Here is a 23,473-nt window from a genome sequence, read left to right as displayed (position 1 = left end):
AAACTCAAAAACAAGTTGCAGAAAGATGAAATGTTGCTCAGCAAACAATTTCTGACTGTTTACAAGCAATGAGAAAGACTTCAAAGGAAGGAAAATGGGTGCCACGTCAACTGAATGAAAGACAAATGGAAAACTGAAAAGTCATCAGTAAAACCTTGTTTCAATTTTTTGCATTGAATTGTGACTGGTGATGAAAAATGGATTTATTTTGAGAATCCCAAATGCACAAAATCATGGGTTAATCCAGGTCAACCATCAACATCAACTGCAAAGCCAAATTGCTTCTGAAAGAAGACAAAGCTCTGTGTTTGGTGGGATCAGGAAGGTGTGGTGTATTATGAGCTTCTGAAACCAGGTGAAACCGTTAATACTGATCGCTACCGATTAGTATTAACCAAGTTGAACCAAGCTTTGATCATAAAATGACCAGAATGGGCCAGAAGACACGGCAAAGTAATTTTGCTACATGATGATATACCATCACACACTTCAAAACCAGTTAAAGACATGTTAAAAGATATTGCCTGCACCGGGACCGGTTTGGCTCAATGGATAGAGCGTTGGCTTGGGGACTGTAAGGGTCCCAGGTTCAATTCCGGTCGGGGGCATGTACCTTGGTTGCGGGCACATCCCCAGTGGGAGGTGTGCAAGAGGCAGCTGATCGATGACTTTCATCGATGTTTCTGACTCTGTCTCTCTCCCTTCTTCTCTGTACAAAATCAATAAAATATATTTAAAAAAAATATTGCCTGGGAAAAAATGAAAAATAAATAAATAAATGGATTAGAAAAGTAACTGTATAAGGAATTGTAGCCCATGGATATATTAATAAAAAAAGAAAGAAAAGAAAAATGGATTAGAAAAGTAACTGTATAAGGAATTGTAGCCCATGAATAAATTAATAAAAAAAATGAAAAAAATAAATAAAAAAATAGAGAAATGGATTAGAAAAATAACTGTATAAGGAATTGTAGCCCATGAATAAATTAAAAAAAAAAATCTTGCCTGGGAAGTATTAACCCAACCACCGTATTCACCAGAACTTGCTCCTTCAGATTACCACTTGTTCTGATCAATGGCACACGCACTTTCTGAGCAGCACTTCAAAACATACGAAGAAGTGGAAAATTGGGTCTCTGAATGGTTTTCTTCAAAACAAGAAAAGTTCTATTGGCACAGTATCCACAAATTACCTGAAAGATAGGGAAATGTGTAGCTAGCGATGGACATTTCTTTAAATAAAGCACTTTTGATGTTTCTCATGAAATTACCGTGTTTTCTTTGATTACAAAATCCGCATTATGAATTGGCACACCTACTAGGTGGGGCCCTTGAGAGGTGATTGGGTCCTGAGGGTGGAACCCTCATGAATGCGATCCCACAGAACCCCCAGCCCCTCCCCCATATGCAGATACAGGAAGTGGGAGGCCTGGGAGAGGGTCCTCACCTGACCATGCTGGCACCCTGATCTTGGATCTAGCCTCCAGAACTATGAGCAATCGATTTCCGCTATTTACCGGTATAAGCTACTCAATGTATGGTATTTTATAGCAGCTGAAACAGAGTAAGACACCTTAGATTAGGTTAACAGGTTCTTAAATATGACACAAAAAGCACAAGTAAAGAAAAAGTAGGTAAATTAAACATTATCAAAAATAAAAATTTTTTCTTAAAAAAATGTTATTTACTTTTTTTTTTGAGAGAGGAAGGGAGGGGGAGAGAAATATCAATGATGAGAGAGAATAATTCATCAGCTGCTTCCTGCATGCCCCAAACTGGGGATTGAGCCCAAAACCCAGGCATGTGTCCTAACCAGAAATCAAATTGTGACCTCCTGGTTCATAAGTCCATGTTCAATCATAAGTCCATGTTCAACCATTGAGGCACACCAGCTGGCTTTGTTCATCCTCACCTGAGGACATTTTTTTCCATCTTTTATTTTTATTTTTATTTTTTTTAAAGAGAGTGGAAGGGGGAGGATGGAAAAAGAGAGAGAGGGAGAGAGGGAGAGAGAGAAATATCAAGGTGAGAGAGAGATACATTGATTGGTTGCCTGGCAAATGTGCCCGGCCGGATTGGGCCTGAGGATTGAACCTGCAATCCAAGTATGTGCCCTTGACCAGGAATGGAAACCTTCATCCTTCTGTACACAGGCCAACACTCTAACCACTGGACAACACGGGCTAGGGCTAAGTTTCTTCATCTGTTTAACAATAGTTTCTACTTCTGGTGAGTTAATATGGGAATTAAAGTTGCTGATATTTGCAAGATGTCTGAAATAGTGCTTTGGGCCTTAACCTGTTTGGCTCAGTAGATCGTTGGCCCATGGACTGAAGGGTCCTGGGTTTGATTCTGGTAGAGGGCATGTACCTTGGTTATAGGCTTGATCCCCAGTCGGGCTTGTGCAGGAGGCAATCATCAATATTTGTTATTGTTGTGGGGTCGAACTTGCTACCATACTTCATTATTGATGTTTCTATCTTTCTCCCTTCCTCTCTGTAAAAAATCAATAAAATATATAAAATAAGTCATACAAAATTAAATAGTGCTTGGTACTGTAATGCCCAAGTGTCATAAACCCCAAAGACTACCAGGGAGTCGAATCCGATGCAATTGCAGAAAGCCTGTATTTATTTCGGACTAGTCCGAGCTCAGTCCCACTTACACCAGCAAGGGCATGGCGAGAAAGAGGAAGAACTTAACATATCAATGGGTTTTATAGGGAGGGTGGTGCCGCTACCTTGGCTGACCTGATTGGTTGGGTTAGGCCTAGGGTCCAGTTACCTGGAGCTGGACCCGCCCCACCCTGCCCTCTCACCCTGCCTGCCCTGTCAGTACAATGTAAGGGTTTTAACTGGGTTGTAAAGTCTTTCCCTGTGTCCTAAGGGGTCTGGCCAGGGTTTGGGACTTACTATTCAAACTACAAATATCTGGAGTAGTGAAAGGATGATTTTAGAAATTTGGAGTGCAATTAAGGAAGATGGCAATGGATGTTAGGTCAAGATAAACAAGAAATGTTTACTACAGGAAAATTAGCAAACTTGAGTCAACTTCTCTCTGCTTGTATTTATGCCTTTTTTTGTATTTATGCTTTTGGTAGTGAAAAAAAGGCACAAATAGTTCGTTTGCAAAAGTAATTAGCGTTTGCCGGGACCGGTTTGGCTCAATGGACAGAGTGTCGGCTTGGGGACTGAAGGGTCCCGGGTTCGATTCCGGTCAAGGGCATGTACCTTGGTTGCGGGCATATCCCCAGTGGGGGGTGTGCAAGAGGCAGCTGATCAATGACTCTCTCTCATTGATGTTTCTAACTCTTTATCTCTCTCCCTTCCTCTCTGTAAAAAAAATCAATAAAATATATTTCAAAAAAAAAAAGTAATTAGCATTTTACTAGCACTTGACTGAACGAAGTACTTTCACATACATTAGTTACTAATTTAGTTCTTGCATTACGTGTTATTAGCACTCCTTAATGTTAAGGAAACTTAGCAAGCAGAAATATAGATACATATAAATTTTATAGATGGTAAATATATTCTTTCCCATTAGTCTTCCAGTACATTTTATTTTCTGTTGGTTCTCATCATGTATAATTAAAAAAAATACGTTTTTGTAATTCACTTTAGAGAGACAGAAGGGAAAGGGAGAGAGAAACATCGATGTGAGAGGGTAACATTGACCGGATGCCTCCTGCCCACCTACTGGGGATTAAGCCTGAAACCTGGATCTGGACTTGAACCCAGGACCTCCGGGTGTATGGGATGACTCTCAATCAACTGAGCCACACTGGCCAGGGCTGTCATAATTTATTTTATTCAACAATTTATTGAGCACCTGCTGCATACAGGCATTGTTCTAGACCCTGAAAATACAGCAATGAACAAAATTTCCGCACCCTTAATTTTACATTTTAGTGGGGTAGGGCAGACAGACTATAAAATAAGGAAAAAATACACAAATGGTGATTCGTTCAATAAAGTAAAACTAAATAGGAAACGCCAAGTAGGAACTGTTTATATATGTTTCAATTTTATATAGTGATCAGAATTTGTCATCTGTTCCGCGTTGTTTGCAGGTCACAGAAATAAAATTTCACTCCCGTTTGCCAAAAGCCTAGCCCTTAGCCCAGCACCAGTCCTTTACGGAGACAGTAACTTCATATTGAATAAATTATAAGCCTTCTGAGAAGCAGTTGGGAAACAAAGACCTGTCAATAGCCATTGACCGTTAAGCCCATAATGGAATAATCTAGTCATGCGTGATCCGCTCATTCTCCTTAATCTAATTAGCTGAGATCTTTTTTTTTTTTTTTTAACACGGGAAATGTGGTTGCAGGTCGGTTTAGGTATTTCAAACACCTAGTGACCTCACTGGCCCTCCCAGGGCGCCTAAGCATTTAGGCGACGCGTGTGCATTTAAAACAAACAAACAAAAGAACCCCACCAGGGCCAGTTCTCCCGGTATCCACAGTCTCCGCGTTCGGCGGGGTGGGGGTGGGGAAGGGCGGAGGTGGAAGAGGGCATAGAGGGGAGAAATGGGTGTCTGGGAAAAAATAAAAATAAAAAAATCCAGGGGAAGATCAGCCGCTGTGTTTTAAGGTGCCCATCAAACCTCAAACAGGGACCTAATGTCCTAATCCTCAAAACAAAACTATAAAAAGTAAGACATCCTCCAACGTCGCTCGCGCAGCGTCCAGCGGGAACCTTGACCTCAAGATGGCGTCCCCCCGGTCACAAGACCCAATCAGCTCTAATCAAAAATGGCAGGGTGGGTCGTCATTTACGGCCCGAGCCCTTCTAGGCGTGCCTTCTCTATGGTTACCCCGCTGGGGCGTGGTGACGGAGGGCCCCGCGGCGAGGCCTCTCTATACGCGCTCTTCTCTATGGTGCTTCTTTCCACGGTTTCGGCCGCGGTGCACGCCGGGCAAAAGGAAGACCTCCAAGAAGCTCCCCGCGCCGCGCAGCGCGGCAGTGTTTGCGCCGCGGCCTTGGCGAGTGGTCGCGTCCGCACCAGTCTCCCGGTGAGAGCGGCGCGCAGAGACCTCGAACCGGCGGTGTCTTCCCGTCACCTGGAGCCCAGAGGGCCACGGAGACGGTCCCCTTGTCTCGGCGGCGGGTGAGTTCACGCGCGCCTGTGAACGCGTGTGGAAACCGGGTACCTCGGCGAGGGGGGGGGCGGGGGGAGAGGAAGGAAAGCGGGGAGGCTCCGAAAGGGCCCGGGGGTGGGTGGGTGGGTGGGTCGAGGGTAAAGAGGGGGGCCGGGTGGGGGAGGGGAGGGGAGGGGCAGGAGGCCCGGGTTTCCTCACTTCTCTCAAGGCCTCGGAAACCACTGGGCCGAGCTGGAGCCCGTGGAGGCCGGACCGGCTGACGGCCGGAGCGTCTTCTGCTTGCATTGTCGTCCGCTTTCCCTTTTCCGTTCACGGATGGCCACTGGGAACCCCGTCCGCACCTTCTGGGATCCGCGTTTGCCACCAAACGATTGGTCCGCCCCCCGGGGGAGCCCTTCACTGGAGGCCCCCCTCGGAGCCTTACGGTACCATTTCCGGGCCTACGACTCCCTTTGGCCTAGGCTCAGCCGAGAAGCCAGCCGGCATCCACCCTTTTTATTAGAGAGGTGCCCCCTACCAACGGATTTCTTCCCCTCCCTTCCTCTGAGGCCGCCTAGAGCCCGCCCCGGTGGGTGACCTGCCCACCTACCTCTCTGCCCACGAATTTAGTCGATGCCCACTTTATATTTATTTATCCTTGTAAGCACCCTCCTCCTAGTTTGCTCGTCTGGAGAGTGTGGTGATGTGGTCCTGCCCCCTTCCTCCAATGGAGGCTGCAGTAAACTGCATCTCCTCCTCCATTCATTCCAGGCCATGACCAAGCTTGCACATTAAAATGTGTTACTTCTTTCTCACCCTTCTTTGGGTCTTCAATACTATTTTTTTTTAAAATACGTTTTTCGAAATAGATCTAGGAGTATGAAGATTATTTTGAAGTTATGTAATGTGGATTTATATTGCCATGGAAAAGCCATTTTGATACTGGGCAGAGTGGAGCGGACCGCAAGAGGAGGGAAGAGATTGGACTTCTCTTGCACCGGACTGCTGTAGTGTGAAGTACTGTGCATTAGGTAGTTGACAGTAGTGTATAGACAACCTTTATATTGTCTTGGGTGCTTTTAATTTTTAAAGATTGCTTTCCAAAAACATTCAGAAGCCTAGAAAGGCATTCAATTCAGTTGGTTATTACTTGCTCTTGATTTTAAGTACTACACTATTTAGGATACACTATTATAATTGTAACTCTTCTTAAAGCCTCTGTTGTCATCTGTAAGAAAGGATTATAATAGTATTATAATAGATTATATTGAGATTGGAAATTAATTGAATGTATGTAAAATCCTTAGTGCAATACCCAAATAACATAGCGCTTAGTCCATTTTAACCGGTATTGTTACTTAAGAATTTTCAGTGAAGTACAAGACCCTAACCCTGATCCTAACATCTCTTCCAGGGTACTGTGACTATTTTTCTGTTAATGGATTTATAAAGTAAAAGTTAATTCTTAATACAAAGTTTCTCATTGGTATGTTACTAGAAAGAGTAAGCATTATGACACAGTGACAACAGCCCTTGGGTTGGTGATTTCAGGATATTAGGGATCGTGAGGGGGTCCCCACCACTCATTGTGTTCCTTTGGGCAAGTTAGCTTCTTCATCTGTAAAAGGAGAATATATCTACACAAGGTAATTTGGGAGATTAAGTGAGATAATGTATGTTGAAGGCTTTGTAAATTAAATAAAAAGTGAGTTGCTTTTATTAAATAATTCATCTTCTTGGAGTTACTGAATTTCCGTTTTTGGTCCCCAAAGTGTAATTAAAAGAAAATTTTTTTTTTTTTTTTTTTTTTTTTGTAGAGAATTAACGCATAGTTAGGAAGAAAATTATTGTCCCACTGTTGCATATAGGCGCCCATATACTCATTATAGTTTGAGTACGTTTATTGTGTTTGCTATATTTTTATTCCGCTATGTTAAGGCTCTTAATATATTTTTAAAATAAGTCCATTTTAACATTGGGTAACTACTTCAGACTTAAAGTCAACATTTTTGTCCACAGATAAATGAGCTTTATACTTAATTATACATAATTTAAGGGAACCTTACATTAAGTGTTTTTATAACATTGGAAGAAAAGTAATCTTTGAATCTTTTAAGGACTTACAAAAACATTGTTTTTTAATTTCTCAATAGTTTTTTTACACTGCTGCTACCATTCATAATAATTTTAATTCCTCACAAAGCTTTTACCTAGCTTTTTTTTTAAATTTGAAAATAAAAAAATATATTCCCACTAATTTTATTTTGACATAATTTCAAACTAATTCTCAAATACCTTTCACCCATATTACTCAAATCACCTGACCTTTATCCTTTCCCCTTTTTCTCTATAGTTTTCTTCTGAAATGTTTACTTGTAAGTTTTGTGTGTGGTGTTCCTAAACCCCAAAATGTGTATTTCCAAAAAACAAGGACATTCTCTTATTTAACAACAGTACAGTGATCAAAATCACGAAATTAATATTGTTACAATCTAATTGGCAGGTCCTAATTGGATTTTCCTTGTAATTGTCCTGAATTGGTATTGCTTTTTTTTTTTTTTTAAAGCAGCTTTATCAAAGTGTAATTGCATAAAATTCAGTCATTGTAAATTTATAATTCAACGATTTTTAGTCAATGTACTGAGTTGTGCAACCATTACCCCAAAGGATTCCTCTTTCCTGTTTACATGCCACTTCCTGTTCCCACTCCAACTCCAGACTATCATTACCTTTATCATTGAAAATGGTAAAAAACGGCAAAGTGGAAATCTCAGAAAATTATCAGCGGCTTTTGGGAGACTCAAAACACTTTGATAACATGAAAAGCTTTCTTCTAAAAAAAAAACTCTGGTTAAGCATTTCCCATTCCTTTTTGGACATGGAACACCTTTTTCCTAGAAGTAGTTTCTGAAGACTCCAGCAGTCTGGAAATTCAATTTGAGAAATGATGTTTTGAGAGGCTTGCTTTGCTTAGGCTGGGGAGGTTATGTCCCTTGTATCTTGCCAGGTTATAAGCAGAGCAGGCAGCAGTGCATGCTTCACTAATCTTTTATACTCAATGTAGAATCACTACTTGGTGTATAACTATATAACTTAAAATTTGCTCTTTCTGAACTAGCAAAAATAATACTTAGAAAAGAACTGGGCACATATATACTTACTGAGGGAGTGAAGTTGTATAGGAATGTTTGCTGGGGAGAATCTATTGGTTCGTTTGCCTTTTACGATTTCAGAAATTTGGCAGTGTCTTGATGGAGTTAGCCTCTAAGTCTGTCCCTGGTAAAATCTTTTGTTTCTATCAGGATAAATCTGCAATGGAGGAATGTGTATAAGCAGTAATGGCATTCTCAGGAGTGCAGGGAAAAAAGAATGGTTTGAAAGAGTAAAGTGGAAAAGAAAAGCAGAGTGCGTGCATATGTTGAGTGTAGAGATAAATCTTACTTAGAAGTCTGTTTTTTTTTGGGGGGGCGTGGTATACCAAATTTATTGAGATAAAATTTACATGTAATAAAATGCACCCATAATTTCAGTGAATTTTGACAAGTGCATAAACCCTGTATGTTTTTGTTAATTTTTGTACTTATCAGGTTAAAATGCTTTTACTCTTATTCTAAAAGTGAAGCACTACTGTTCAAATATTTTTAAAATGCTATTTAAATTTTTTCGATGTTACTAAAAATAACCTCTCCATCTCTTTCCTTAAAGCCCACACACATTCCCTTAGCAGTCGGCTACCTTCATAGTATATCCAGAATGTAGCAGCTTGTTACCACTTTCACTGTAACACCTATTTCAGGCCCCCACTTGTTTCTGGATTATTGCAGTCGTGTTTTGCTTCGACCCTGGTTCTCCAGTCTTAACATAGTGACCAGGAATACTGTTAAAATCTAAGCCAAATAAGAAAACCTTTAAATTGAAAGGTTTTTCTTTTTTAGAGGAAAAATCAAAGTCTTTACACAGGCCTACAAAGCCCTATACTCTCTGAAGCTCTTCCCCCAGTAATATTTTACATTTATCTGACTTTCCTCCCATACTGTACTCCAGCTGTCGGCCTAGCTATTCCTCCTGCAAGTACTCCATGCCCACCTCTGTATTTTCTTAGTTTGCAAGATTATTGCCTCAACTTAAAAATAAATAAATAAATAAATAAATAAATAAATAAATCCTTACCTGAGAATGTTTATTGAATTTAGAGAGTAACATCAGTTGGTTGCCTTTTGTATGTACTACCCTGACCACCAGGAATCAAACCGAAACCTTTTTGGCGTTCAGGGTTATTCTCCAAACAACTGAGCCCCCATAGCTGGAGCTATTGTCCCTAGATATTAAGTAGAGCTTCCTACCTCAGCCCTATTCAAGTCTTTGTCCAAATCTCATCTTGGAGAGGTCTGACCACTCACTGTATTTAAAATAAAGCATGTCCAGGATGTAGCTCAGCGGTTGAGTGTTGACCCAGGAACTTAGAGGTCATCTGTTCAATTCGCAGTCAGGGCATATGCCCTGGTTGCAGGCTTGATCCTCAATGTGGGGTGTGCAGGAGGCAGGTGATCAGTAATTCTCTCTCATCGATGTTTCTGTCTCTCCCTCTCCCTTCTTCTTTGAAAATCAATAAAAATATATTAAAATAAAATGAAGTACTCCCTCTCTTCCCAACCTCTTTCTTTCTACAAAGTAACTATCAACTTTGAATATTTATATAACTTATTATAAGAGAATTGCAATTGATCAATTATAGGTAAAATCTGATTAGCTTTGCTTATGGTTATAAAACTTTATTCTCAATCATTTTTACATGTCAAAATATATAAAAAAAAATTTATGTTGAAATAAGTGGTTGAGGCTCCCATATTAGGATGTTTGAAAGTGATTAATATTTTTTCTAGTCACCAGAAATATTTGTGTTCTGAATGTCATGGAAGGGCTGTTATCTTATTAAGATTGCCTCTACCTTTGAAGCTCAACTGATGAATAAGTTTTGAACAGTCTGAAGTAAAAGAAATATTTCATAGAAAAATTAGAAGTGCATAGAATGGATATATTGGCATATACTAAGATTAAACATGTCTGATGAAATTAAAAAATTTTTTTTTTTTTTGTGGTTGTTAATCCTCACATGAGGATATTTTTTCCATTTATAATTACTGTAAGGCTAGACACTGGGTCATTGCTAGCATATGGGAGCTAACTTTACCTGGCTTTTTAATAGATTTGTTTAATGAAATCCACAGAGTTAATTTGTTTACTCATTCATTTATTCAACAGGTATTAATACCAACTGCCCTCCTAAGAAAAGTGCTGAGATAGAATATTATAATACAAGAGCTTCTGTAAGTAGGACAGTAGCTGTCTATTTTAAAAGGAGATATACTCTTTCTTATAGAGTATTTGTTTTTATTTTTGGGCAAAAGTATTACAAATGGATTATTTAAAAATATAATACAATTATAGTAAAATTAATTGGCATTTTCTCTTTTTAATTTAATTAAAAATATTTTATTGATTTTTTTTTTTACAGAGAGGGATAGAGAATTAGAAACATCGATGAGAGAGAATCATCTATCAGCTGCCTCTTGCACACCCCCTACTGGGGATGTGCTTGCAACCACGGTACATGCCCTTGACTGGAATCGCACCTGGGACCTTTCAGTCCGCAGGCCGATGCTCTATTTATTGAGCCAAACTGGTTTCAGCCCCTTTTTAATTTAATTTATATTGATATCTACTTACTATTATTTATTTATTTAAATATATTTTTATTGATTTCAGAGAGTAAGGAAGGAGAGAAACATCAGTGATGAGAGAGAATCATTGATTGGCTGCCTCCTGCACATCCCCTACTGGCGATCGAGCCCACAACCCAGGCATGTGCCCTTGACTGGAATTGAACCTGGGACCCTTCAGTTTGTAGGCAGACGTTCTATCCACTGAGCCAAACTAGATAGGGCTTTTTTTTTTTTAATCTTAGAGAGAGGAATGGGGGTGGGGGAAGAGAAACATTGATTTGTTGTTTACTTAATGCATTCATTGGTTGTTGCTTATATGTGCCCTGACTGGGGATTGAACCCACAACCTTGGCATATTGGGACAGTGTTTTAACCAACTGAGAAACACAGACCAGGGCGATTCTCTGTATTTGAATGATTACTATGTGACCTGATGTTAAGATGTCCCCTACTTCCAGGTTTGTAGTTCAGTGAGACATTTTTGTACTCGAGGAACTGGCCAATACTGAATAAATACTGTGTAACTTCGTAAATTAGTTTTCAGAAAGGTGCTGTTATATATTAAAAAGTGAGTATATCAGAACCCTTTTAAAAAATAAGTGTTAGAAACCTTCTTGGATTCTGAGTTTGGTTTAAAAAGATTCATTGATATTTCGTATTTAATTTTGGATATTAACTGAACCTCAAAATTTTTTTCTTCCTTTATATGTATTCCCATATGATTGTAGGAGTCTATCCTGAACTTAGATCGTGTACATTTTGGGAACTTATTTTAGAAAAGATCTAAATTTTAAAAATTCTCAATGGACAGACAGAGAAAAGAGGGTCTTTGCCAACTCCTTTGGGTAAGAAAACTTTAGAATTTTGCAGATACTCTAAAAATGAAGGCCAACAAACCAGGCATATTCAATTGTAAAGTTTTCAAATAAAATGATTTCTCATGATTTCTCTTTTAGACATCTGCAGTAAGAATGTCTTTCCCCCCTCATTTGAACCGCCCTCCCATGGGAATCCCAGCACTCCCACCAGGGATTCCACCCCCACAGTTTCCTGGCTTTCCTCCACCTGTACCTCCAGGTAATTTTGTGAGTACTGTAGTTGTTTTAGCTTATACTTTAGTTTTCGTAGCATTTACTTTTAGGAAGATATGTGTGTGACTGTTAGTAGTAAAGATGTCTGTTCTGGAAACATCATTCTGGAAACGTGATGCTTCATTTTCCTATGGCAGAAGTTTTCATATCTGACTGAGTATAAACTCATTTGCGATGTTTTTAAAAAAAGTTCCTTAAAAAGATAGTGGGTTCATGAGGTTCAAAATGAGAAAATATACAGTTAAAAAATTCATTACATTCCCACAAAATTATTTTTACCAGCCTCTTAGGAAAAGGGGGAAACAAAGCAGGGTTATGAGTTTTTTCTTTGTCCTTCCAGATATTTTCTAATGCATATTGTAAGCCATGTAAGTATATATTATTTTATTCACCAGAGGGGTTTTTTAATTGATTTTTTTATAGAGAGAGGGAGAGAGAAACATTGATTTGTTGTTCCACTTATTTATGCATTCATTGGTTAATTCATGTATGTGCCCTACCCAGGAATGGAACATGCAACTTTGGCGTTTAGAATGATGCTCTAACCAACCAAGGGAGATACCTGGCCAGGGCTCCGTTAGTACTTTTTCTTTTAACACAGATACAGAGTATTATTCTATATACTAGAGGCCTGGTGCATGAAATTTGTGCACGGGTGGGGTCCCTAGGCCTGGCCAGCCATCAGGGCTGATCATGTTCCTCACCTCCCTGCCTCCTCCTCCGCTTGCTCCCTCAGCACCCCCCTGTTAGTCCCCCACCATGTTCTGCGCTGCCCCCTAGTTGTCAGTGCACATCATAGCAAGCAATGGAACTCCAGATCTCTCGGTTGAACTCCTGAGGGGACACTTTGCATATTAGCCTTTTATCTATACACTGGAGGCCTAGTGCACGAATTTGTGCACCCATGGGGTCCCTTGGCGTGGCCTGCAGGATTGGGCCAAATCGTCTCTCCAACATCCCCTGAGGGGTCCCAGATTGTGAGAGGGTGCAGGCCAGGCCAAGGGACCCCACTGGTGCATGATGGGCACCAGGGAGAGACACCGTAAGTTGGCCAGCCAGGGAAGGATCATGGGAGGGCTCTAGGGTGTGTCTGGCCCTCTCACTCAGTCCTGATTGGCCAAACCCCAGCAGCAAGCTAACCTACCAGTTGGAGTGTCTGCCCCCTGGTGGTCAGTGCACATAGCAAGTGGTTGAGTGGCCTTAGCATATCATGAGGATATTATGCTTTGATTGGTTGAATAGATGACAGACCACTTAGCATATTGGGCTTTTATTATATAGGCTAGGGTAGATACTATTTTGCCCCCTCTTCCTTTTAATTGATTTTTAGAGAGAAAGGAAGAGAAACACCAATTGGTTGCCTCCCCTATGTATCTGCCCTGGCTGGGAATGGTGTAAGGGACAACGCCCCGACCAACTGAGCCACACAGCCAGGGCCAATTAAAAAAAAAAAAAAAAAAAAAAAGAAAATATATATATATATATATATGTGTGTGTGTGTGTGTGTGTGTGTGTGTATTTTTTTTTTTATTGATTTCAGACAAGAAAGCAGAGGGAGAGAAGTAGCAACCACGATGAGAGAGACTCAGTGATAGGCTGCCTCCTGCATGCCCCATACTGGGGATCAAGCCTGCAACCTGGCCATGTGTTCTAATTGAGAATCAAACTGTGACCTCCTAGTTCATAGGTCAATGCTTAAGTACTGTGCCATGCAGGCCAGGCCAATTTTTGATTTTATTAAAGAACCAGGAATAACAAGATTCTTCCTAGGTTTTCAGATTAATTTATCATTTGATACTTAAAGAAAAAATTTGAAAGGATTTATTTCACTTTTTTCCCCCCTTAATCCTCCTCTGAGGATATTTTTCCCTTTTTTTTTTTTTTTTTTTTTTTTGAGAAAGTGGGAGGGAGGTGGAGAGACAGAAACATTGATGTGAAAAAGACACATCAATTGGTTGCCTTCCACACCTGCCCCAACCCAGGGCAAGGCATGGAGCATGAAACCAAGGTATTTACCCTTGACTAGAATTGAACCCTTAACCCTTCTGAATAACCACTGAGAAAAACTGGCTAGTGCTATTTTTTACTTTTATAGGATTCATTAATATTGTTAATCCATAAGTGAATCTATTCGTGATAGTGCTGGTTTTGAGGGTGTACTGAATAAAATGAACATGAATCAAAAACTATCCAGAATTTTATACTCCTTAAGTCAAAAACATGTTGTGGTAGTCTTCTTATTTTAAGAGTAGTTTATTTTGTATTTTTACATAGAGGAAGAGAGAGGGATAGAGAGTCAGAAACATCGATTAGAGAGAAGCATCAATCAGCTGCCTCCCACACCCTCCCCACTGGGGATGTGTCCGCAACCAAGGCACATGGCCCTGACTGGAATCGAACCTTGGATTCTTCAGTCTGCAGGCCAATGCTCTATCCACTGAGCCAAACCGGTTTTGGCAAGAGTAGTTTTTTGTTGTAGGTAAACTTACATAGATTGACCTGATACCACATTGCTTTTGAAAGTAAGATGTTCATCAGTATCTCATTAGTTCTCCATTTCTACTCAAATTAACTATGAGTGAGCATCTATAATAACAAAAGCATAATATGCTAATTGGACTGGTCAGCCAAATGACCTTCTGGACATCATTCTGGGTGTCCTATTGGATGAAGGCACCTCGGCGGGGGCCACAGCACAGGCCATTAGGGGCAATCAGGAAGGGAAGACAAGTGGTTAGGGGCAACCAGGGAGGCAGGCAGGCAGGTGAGCAGTTAGGAGCCAGCAGTCCTGGATTGCAAGAGGGATGTCTGACTGCCGGTTTAGGCCCGATCCTGTCCCTGAGGAGGGTCCCCAATTGTGAGAGGCTATAGCCCAGGTTGAGAGAGACACCCCCTTTCCCCCTGTGTACGAATTTCATGCACCGGGCCTCTATACTTGTATATATGGCATGTAATTGATGATAGAATACAGTCATATATAATTGTATGCTTATAACTGGCTATGCTTTTTCCTTAGGAACCCCAATGATTCCTGTACCAATGAGCATTATGGCTCCTGCACCAACTGTAAGTATAATTTTTAAGTAAGTAAATTTTTTACTTATTGTTGATTTGAGAAAGAGAGAGAGAGAGACATTGATTTGTTTTTCACTTATTTATGCATTTATTGGTTGATTTTTCTATGTGCCCTGACTGGGTATCAAGCCCTCAACCTTAGCGTATTGGGACAGTGCTCTAACACCTGGGTTACCCATCCAGGGCTGTAAGTATAATTAATTTTAAGGAGGAAATTAGGAGATATGTTAGTGCTTTTAAAACTAAAAAGCTTGATAAACTTACATTATTTTAAGCATTTAAAAGAATAGTAGGAAGGATGTGGTCATTCATTTCTATCACACTACTTACTTGATTAAGTAACATTTTCACTCAACTGTGCATATATGTAGTTGTTCCTAAAATTGCTCCCCAGATAGTTTTATGGTTTCTCTCTCATTCTCTAGATTCATTTACATATTAGTTCAGATTTGGCACATTGGCTTTTTCATTATTTCTTATGTCTTGGTTTCTAGAGATAGAAGAATGATATGACATATATGATCTCTTAAAAGAATGTAAGAATTATTTTAGCAGAAATGTAAGTTATGAAATGAAATTTGTGTTAAATATAGTTGTATTCTTTTCCTCCTACCTACCTAATATTTAGCTTTTTCCGAGCTATTTTTTTTCCTGTGTCTTCTAGTATGATATCTTCAAGCTTTGTAGTTTTACTGAAGCCTTTCCTCTGAGGAAGTGTTTCATTATTTAGTCTTAGGTCTTGAATCTTTATTCTCCACATTCATCAAAGCTTCTGTACACTTTTTTTTTTTAAAATATATTTTATTGATTTTTTATAGAGAAGAAGGGAGAAAGATAGAGAGCTAGAAACTTCGATGAGAGAGAAACATCGACCAGCCACCTCCCGCACACCCCCTACTGGGGATGTGGCCGCAACCAATGTACATGCCCTTGACCGGAATCGAACCCGGGACCTATCAGTCCGCAGACTGACGCTCTACCACTGAGCCAAACTGGTTTCGGGATTCTGTACACTCTTAAGCATCTTAATTAAGAAAGTTAATATTATTACAAATTAATAAATAATAACCCTCTTAACTGTTATTTAACCAGATATTTCTTTGAGTTCATTGGTGGAATATCAGTCTTCATTTGGAATTCCACTATGAGAGAGGCTTGATATTACTTTCAACTGATTTTCTATTTGTGGTTTTGAAAAGAGGGGAGTGGTGTTATTTATGTTAAAAGGGAGGTGTGAAGTAGGTGGACAAATAGGAATCTGCTGTGAAGATAGGTTTTGCATACTAAGGGGGAGTCCAGCTTTTTTTTTCTTCTTTTCTTTTTTTTTTTTTCCTTCAATATATTTTATTGATTTTTTTACAGAGAGGAAGGGAGAGAGATAGAGAGCCAGAAACATCGATGAGAGAGAAACATTGACCAGCTGCCTCTTGCACACCCCCTACTGGTGATGTGCCCGCAGCCAAGGTACATGCCCTTGACCGGAATCGAACCTGGGACCTTTCAGTCCACAGACCGATGCTCTACCACTGAGCCAAACCGGTTTTGGCAGGGAGTCCAGCTTTTCTTGCATTAGACACCAATGTTTGGTCATTTTGGAAAACTTCCACATGATAGGTACTCTTACTTTCTTACATTTCGATCTAGAAAAGACAGCATTTGGATTTTGGAGCAGCTCTCCCAGTGCACCAGTATTTATTCAATGGTTATTGTGGGTGCTTTGCTAAATTCACTTCCAGATAAAATGATGACTACTTCTTCCTTTGGGAAGTTGAAAGTTAAAGGGATAATAAGCTAGAAATTCAAGAAAGTGATAAAGGGTACATTCTAAGTGTGGAGGAGTGCTATGGGAGTATTTGAATATTTTATAAGAGGACTAGCAGGGATAATTGAAACTTTTATACTAGTACAGAGTAAAGTTGTGAAGAAACTTGTGGATGTAGTTGTTAATTTTAAAAGATTTAGGGTGTCTTAAACATAAAGTTTCCAAGTTATTTTTGCTTTTCCAAGTTTTTAAAGATAATTTAAGAGTGGGACTTTTCTTGTCATGAATGTTTATATTAATGAAAAATGCAGTGAGCTTTAGATTAAGTATGTAGACCTTTTAATGTGCTACATAGAGGATGCTGCAAAAGTAGGTTTACCATTGTTAAGTGCATGAAACAGCTTATTCTGGTATTATTAATAGTATTTTTCCATACAAACTACTGTAAGCCTACTTTTGCCCCACCCTCTATTTACTAATTTAACATTGGTGATTTTAGCCTAATGTTACATTAAACATGATAGGAAGTTTAATTGCCAGATCAAATTTTATTGCCTTTCTTAATTCTAGGTCTTAGTACCCACTGTGTCCATGGTTGGAAAGCATTTGGGAGCAAGAAAGGATCATCCAGGCTTAAAAGTAAAGGAAAATGATGAAAATTGTGGTCCTACTACTACTGTTTTTGTCGGCAACATTTCTGAGAAAGCCTCAGACATGCTCATAAGACAGCTTCTTGCTGTAAGTTAAACTGTTTATTTTTCATTTAAAAGATTTATTTGTTACAAATTTTAAACAAAAAGCCGAAAGAGGATTCTGAATTTCTCTGGAAACTTAGGATCTTCTCTTTTTTGCTGTAGTCCTCTGAAATTTCACCATCGTCCTTGCTGGCTGTTTTTCTTCACTGTGCTGGGTACAATGTACAATATATTTCTCATAAGTGTTATTTTTTTTTGCTAATGTCATACCGTTTATTTTTCTGTTCTATAATACTTTTTTAAAAATATATATTTTATTGATTTTTTACAGATAGGAAAGGAAAGGGATACAGAGCTAGAAACATCCATGAGAGAGAAACATCGACCAGCTGCCTCCTGCACAGCCCCCACTGGGGATGTGCCCGCAACGAAGATACATGCCCTTGATTGGAATCGAACCCGGGACCTTCTAGTCCGCAGGCCAACGCTCTATCCACTGAGCCAAACCGGTTCTGGCTATGTTGAAAATTTTTAATCCAGCAGTAAAGCTGAACAAATAGTACAGTGATTACCCTGTACAATAATACCAGAATAAGCTGTTTCATGCACTTACAACTGTAAACCTACATTTGCACCATATTGCCACATTTATAATATATTGCCACATTTACTCTTTATATACACACATGCCACATACTTTTTTTTTGAGTAATTTGAAAGTAGGTTGTGATAAGACATCTCACCTCTGAATACTTCTTGTGTTACCTAAGACCAAAGACATTCTCCTATATGATCACAAAATCATTATAGCACTTAAGAAATTTAAAGATGACACAGTATTGTTAACTAATATATGTAGATATTTTTTCTTTTTAAAATATATTTTATTGCCGAAACTGGTTTGGCTCAGTGGATAGAGTGTCAGCCTGTGGACTGAAAGGTCCTGGGTTCGATTTCCGTCAAGGGCATGTACCTTGGTTGCAGGCACATCCCCAGTAGGGGATGTGCAGGAGGCAGCTGATCTATGTTCTCTCATTGATGTTTCTGGCTCTCAATCTCTCTCCCTTCTCTGTAAAAAAATCAATAAAATATATATTAAAAAATTGATTTCAGAGATGAAGGGAAAGGGAAAGAGATATAGAAACATCAATGATGAGAGAGAATCATCTATTAGCTGCCTTCTGCATGCCCCCACTGGGGATCAAGCCACACCCGGGCATGTGCTCTTGACTGGAAACGAACCTGGGATCCTTCAGTCCATAGGCCTATCCAATGAGCCAAGCCAGCTAGGGTTCTTTTTTTTTTTTTTTTTTTTTTTTTAATAAGTTTTATTTTTATTTATTTGTTAATCCTTACCTGAGGATATTTTTCAGTTGATTTTTAGGGAGAGTAAGAGGGAAAGTAAGAGAATCATCTATGTGGGAGAAACACATTGAACGATTGGTTGCCTCCTGCAACCAAGGTATGTGCCCTCAACTGTAATCAAATCTGAGATCCTAGTCAAACTGGCTAGGACTAGATCTTTTCAGTTTTTAAAATTGAACTTCCTTTATAATTCCCAAAGTACCATGTTTTTGTTTTTGACCTATGATCCAGTCAAGGATTATACATCACATTTATTTATTTATTTATTTTTATCTTAAAAAATATACTTTATTCATTTTTACAGAGAGGAAGGGAAAGAGCTAGAGAGCTATAAACAACAATCAGTTCCCTCCTGCACAACCCCTCCTGGGATGTGCCTGCAACCAAAGTACATGCCCCTGACTGGAATCGAACCTGGGACTCTTCAGTCTGCAGGCCGATGCTCTATCATCCACTGAGCCAAACTGGTCAGGGCTGTACATCACATTTAATTGTCATACCTTGTTAATAAGATGATGCCAATTTTTCCAAAAGTGGAACATTGCGAAGACATTTTTATTTTATTTTATTTTTTAAAATACATTGATTTTTTTTTTTTTACAGAGAGGAAGGGAGAGAGATAGTCAGAAACATCGATGAGAATCATCGATCAGCTGCCTCTTGCACACCCCCTACTGAGGATTTGCCCGCAACCAAGGTACATGCCCTTGACCGGAATCCAACCTGGGACCTTTCAGTCCGCAGGCCGACGCTCTATCTACTGAGCCAAACCGGTTCCGGATCATTGGTGGTTTCTTATATGTGCACTGGCTGGAGATGGAACCTGCAACCTTAGCATATTTGGATGGTGCGCTACCCAACTGAGCTACATGGCCAGGCCACTCCCCTCCCACCCCCCGTTTGTTGACCTGTAGATCTACGTGACTTTATAGAATCACTTTAGCCTTTCTTTTTACCAGTATCTGCCTCTGTAGACACTTGGATTTATAGCTTTCTTTGCTCTATAGGATGAGTTACTATCCATTTTGTTTGTTCAAAATTTTGTTGAATTTTGCTGCTGTTTCTCATGCTATGTTAGACTTTAAGTGTTTTTAACTTTTGTATTATTTTAAAATCAGTAAAGAGAAAGAAATATTATTTGATTATCATTTTAGTGGTTTCTCTGAAGAAACCACTAAAAAAAATTATTTGTAGAAAATAATTCTGTCAAAGCTAAATTTATATTCAGCTTGACAATTATTTTCTACAAATAATTTTTTAAACATCTTGATTTTTAATAATTAGAAATAATGTTTTAAAATTAAAAGGAAAAAAGTTGTAACGAAGTCCCACCCTTCACACAACCTGCCCCTTAGAATTTTGGAATATTTCTGATATTTTATGAAAATTCACTTTTTTCATAATTAAAATTCTTACTGTATATCTGCAATTTCATGTCCCATGTTTTGCATTCCATATCAAGCACTTTCGCATGTTACTAAAACTTTTTAATATATACATGTATTTTAAAATGAAATCTTTGTGGATTTAATTGAATTTACTATAGTTTTAACTATTATAATTTGGGCATTGATATATATATATATTTGTAGGATAAATAATGCTGTAAAATTTCTAATTAAACAAGTTTCTGCAAATAAAAATCAGTAAGAATTTATATTTTTCTCTGAAATAATTTGTTATATATTTCTTTCATATAGATTTGTAGGAACTGAGAGAATTTTAAGAAACTTAGTTACTAATAAGATTTTTCTTTTTTGCTTCTATTTTTTTCTTACTGGCAATTCAGTTGTGCTAATATTTGCATTATAAGTTAATTTTGTTAAGTGGTAACAATGTTTTGTTTGTTTTTCCTTTTTAAGAAATGTGGCTTGGTTTTAAGCTGGAAGAGAGTACAAGGTGCATCTGGAAAACTTCAAGGTAGGTACATTTTTCTTATTTCGATCATTAAGTAATTGCTGGCTTCTTTCATCTCACTTTTCACATATAGTAATTTCAGATGTTCTTAGGATATGTGACACTAAAAATGTATGGTAAAATTTAGTGTTTTAAGTTCACTCAGAATAGTTTATGATTATGTCATTAACTACATAAATATTTGGATTTATTTGTTAAATTTTACTTCTAATTTTCAGGTTACTCTTTAAGTTTAATTTTGTTTTGATATCTGATCTAAAGGCATGTAGTAATAGTAAGACTAGTTATTAAAATGAAAGATACAGAAAAAATTAGATGAATATAATCATATAAGAGATTGTTACTTTTATAGTTTAACTTCTCAGAAAAATGTTGTATTTATGTTAAAGCAGCCTGCTCTTCATTTATAGCTGTTAGGAAGTCTGGATAGAATGAGTTCATGACATAATTAACAATCATGAAATGTGCTGATTTCGTTAACTATTTTATCAGCACTTCTAATAAGTAGTAATTTGCCTGATTAAAATTTTTCTTTTCCCCTGTTTTTGTTTTTATTTTTTCCGTTAAGGGTGCAAAAGTGAAACCCTTTTCAAAGGAAATTGAAGGAAAGGGCAGAGTGACAACATGAATATTCCTTGTATTACAATATTTGGTCTATTAATGATTTTAACTTTCCATAAATACTCTTCATCTTTCATTATTATAGTGATATTTTACTAATTCTTTATGTCTATTGCTAGCCTTTGGATTCTGTGAGTATAAGGAGCCTGAATCTACCCTCCGTGCACTCAGGTTATTGCATGACCTGCAGATTGGAGAGAAGAAACTACTTGTTAAAGTTGATGCAAAGACAAAGGCACAACTGGATGAATGGAAAGCAAAGAAGAAAGCTTCTAATGGGGTGTGTTTTCTATAGTGTTATTCTTCTCTCAGCCAAATATACTCTTTCAGTGCAAATACGTATTATAAGTGCATCTAATATGGGGCTTTACAATCCCATCGTGCCTGTGAATACTAACATGTAGGAGGGTATTTTATAGTTTAAGTCTTTTATCTACCCATTGTGGGTGGATGACCTTTGATTTGCTTGTTCCAGGTTGGGATGAAGGTAGTAAGGGAGGCTGGACAAGGTTAACTTGCCAGAGAAAACATTGGTACAGACTATTCCAAACAGAGCTAATTCATTAAGGCAGCTTTGTAAGTAAGTACAAAACATATTTCAATCTACACAACTTTTATTAGTTGCCCTCTCTTAGGAGTACACAGGTTCTAAAATACTGAAAATAAGTCGTATTGTTTTCCTCAGGTGGATGACTATATAAAGCATAAAGCTAACCTAAAGAAAAGGAATTTTTATTATTGTAACATATGCATTATCTCAACAAAGCAAAAAATAGTTAAAATCTGAGTATGTGTTTATTATTCCTTCCTACTTCCTTTTGGCACCTCAAGCAAACCAGATCCACTATAGATTTATTATTATCTTTCTGTCTCTACAAAAACAAAACAGCTGTTTGCTCTCTTCAAACTTTTATTACCTTTTAAAACAGAAATAGCTTTCTTGTATATTTTTTGTAAAAAAGATTAATCAATTAAAGCAAACTATAAAAATGAAATTATCACCCATATAATCCCATCACCTTTGGTAACAATTGTAGACATTTTGTTTTGTTTTTAAAATTTAAAAAAATATATATTTTATTGATTTTTTTTACAGAGAGGAAGAGAGAGGGATAGAGAGTCAGAAACATCGATGAGAATCATCGATCAGCTGCCTCTTGCACACCCCCTACTGGGGATGTGCCCGCAAACAAGGTACATGCCCTTGACCGGAATCGAACCCGGGACCTTTCAGTCTGCAGGCCGACATTCTATCCACTGAGCCAAACCGGTTTCGGCTGACTATATTTCTAAAACATAATTATAATTATGTCTATTCCCCGCTCATCCATCCCTAATGGTTTTGAATTTCTTAGTGTTCCCCATTCATTCCCTTTTATTCAGTCATGTATCCATAAAAACTTATTTGTGCTTTGCTGACATCTCAAGTCCTTGTTGCCCATTCACATAGTGTAATTAAAATGTTACTTGCTTCATCATATCTAACCCTTGATTCTTCTCGGGCAGAATTAAATTCTCTGTATATCAAGCAGGTTTGTACTTTTGTTAAAGTAAGTCTGCTTTGTAGTTTATGTTGTTTGTTCTTTCTCTCTCACTGCCTCTTATACCCAGTTTCTTTCTCCTGTCCTCCATTCTCTGATTACAAGATAGAAAGGGCAGTAAGTTCACAGAGTGTGTCCTTTTATCTTATACTTCCCCAGAATCTAGTACTGTATAATGTCTTAGCCCTAGCAAAAACGGAATAAGCATTTATTGAATTAAAAAATGCACAATTTTTGGTGTGATACATTTAATTTGTAAATCACCATTAGCCAGAGCAAACAGAATTTTAATTTTTGTATATCTTTCTTCAAGAATGGAAATAAAGCCACCTCCAATAAGCAATTTTTTTTCAGATGAATTGAAATTTTAAAAAATTAATAGGCATGACTCTTATGTACACTTGGAATGGTTCCCAGGTGTTTGAAGTCATAAGACAAAGTACATTATTTTTTCTGAAATGTCAATTTTCCTCAATAATGTGAATTTTAAAAGTGTCAAGCAGCTGTCAGAAAAAAAACTTTAAGTAACTTAGGCAAGTATAACTATACTGGGGAGTAGATTGTAGATTTGTCATGATTTTCTGAGATAAAAAATGAGAG

General features: G+C 38.2%; 1 protein-coding gene across 4 annotated transcripts in view; it reads left to right on the top strand.

Moving 5' to 3' along the window:
• The first annotated feature begins 4,823 nt into the window (after positions 1-4,823).
• Positions 4,824-23,473, top strand: part of RBM25 (RNA binding motif protein 25) — a 42,446-nt gene continuing 23,796 nt past the window's right edge. The window contains exons 1-8 of one of the 4 annotated variants that reach the window (XM_084892756.1): positions 4,898-5,112; positions 10,346-10,410; positions 11,535-11,651; positions 11,763-11,883; positions 14,914-14,963; positions 17,305-17,472; positions 20,657-20,714; positions 21,452-21,612. In XM_084892756.1, the coding sequence (XP_084748882.1) occupies positions 11,610-11,651; positions 11,763-11,883; positions 14,914-14,963; positions 17,305-17,472; positions 20,657-20,714; positions 21,452-21,612 (600 nt within the window). In that variant the 5' untranslated portion in view covers positions 4,898-5,112; positions 10,346-10,410; positions 11,535-11,609. Of the gene's footprint in view, positions 5,113-10,345; positions 10,411-11,534; positions 11,652-11,762; positions 11,884-14,913; positions 14,964-17,304; positions 17,473-20,656; positions 20,715-21,451; positions 21,613-23,473 lie in introns of all 4 variants that reach the window. The other 3 variants (XM_084892755.1, XM_084892758.1, XM_084892757.1) reach the window with 3 other exon arrangements.

This window comes from Pipistrellus hanaki (assembly GCF_964339955.1).
Source record: "Pipistrellus hanaki genome assembly, chromosome: 1".
In the NCBI taxonomy this organism is placed as follows: domain Eukaryota; kingdom Metazoa; phylum Chordata; class Mammalia; order Chiroptera; family Vespertilionidae; genus Pipistrellus; species Pipistrellus hanaki.
The sequence above is the reverse complement of the archived record's forward strand: the minus strand, read 5'-3'. Positions and strand labels throughout refer to the sequence as shown.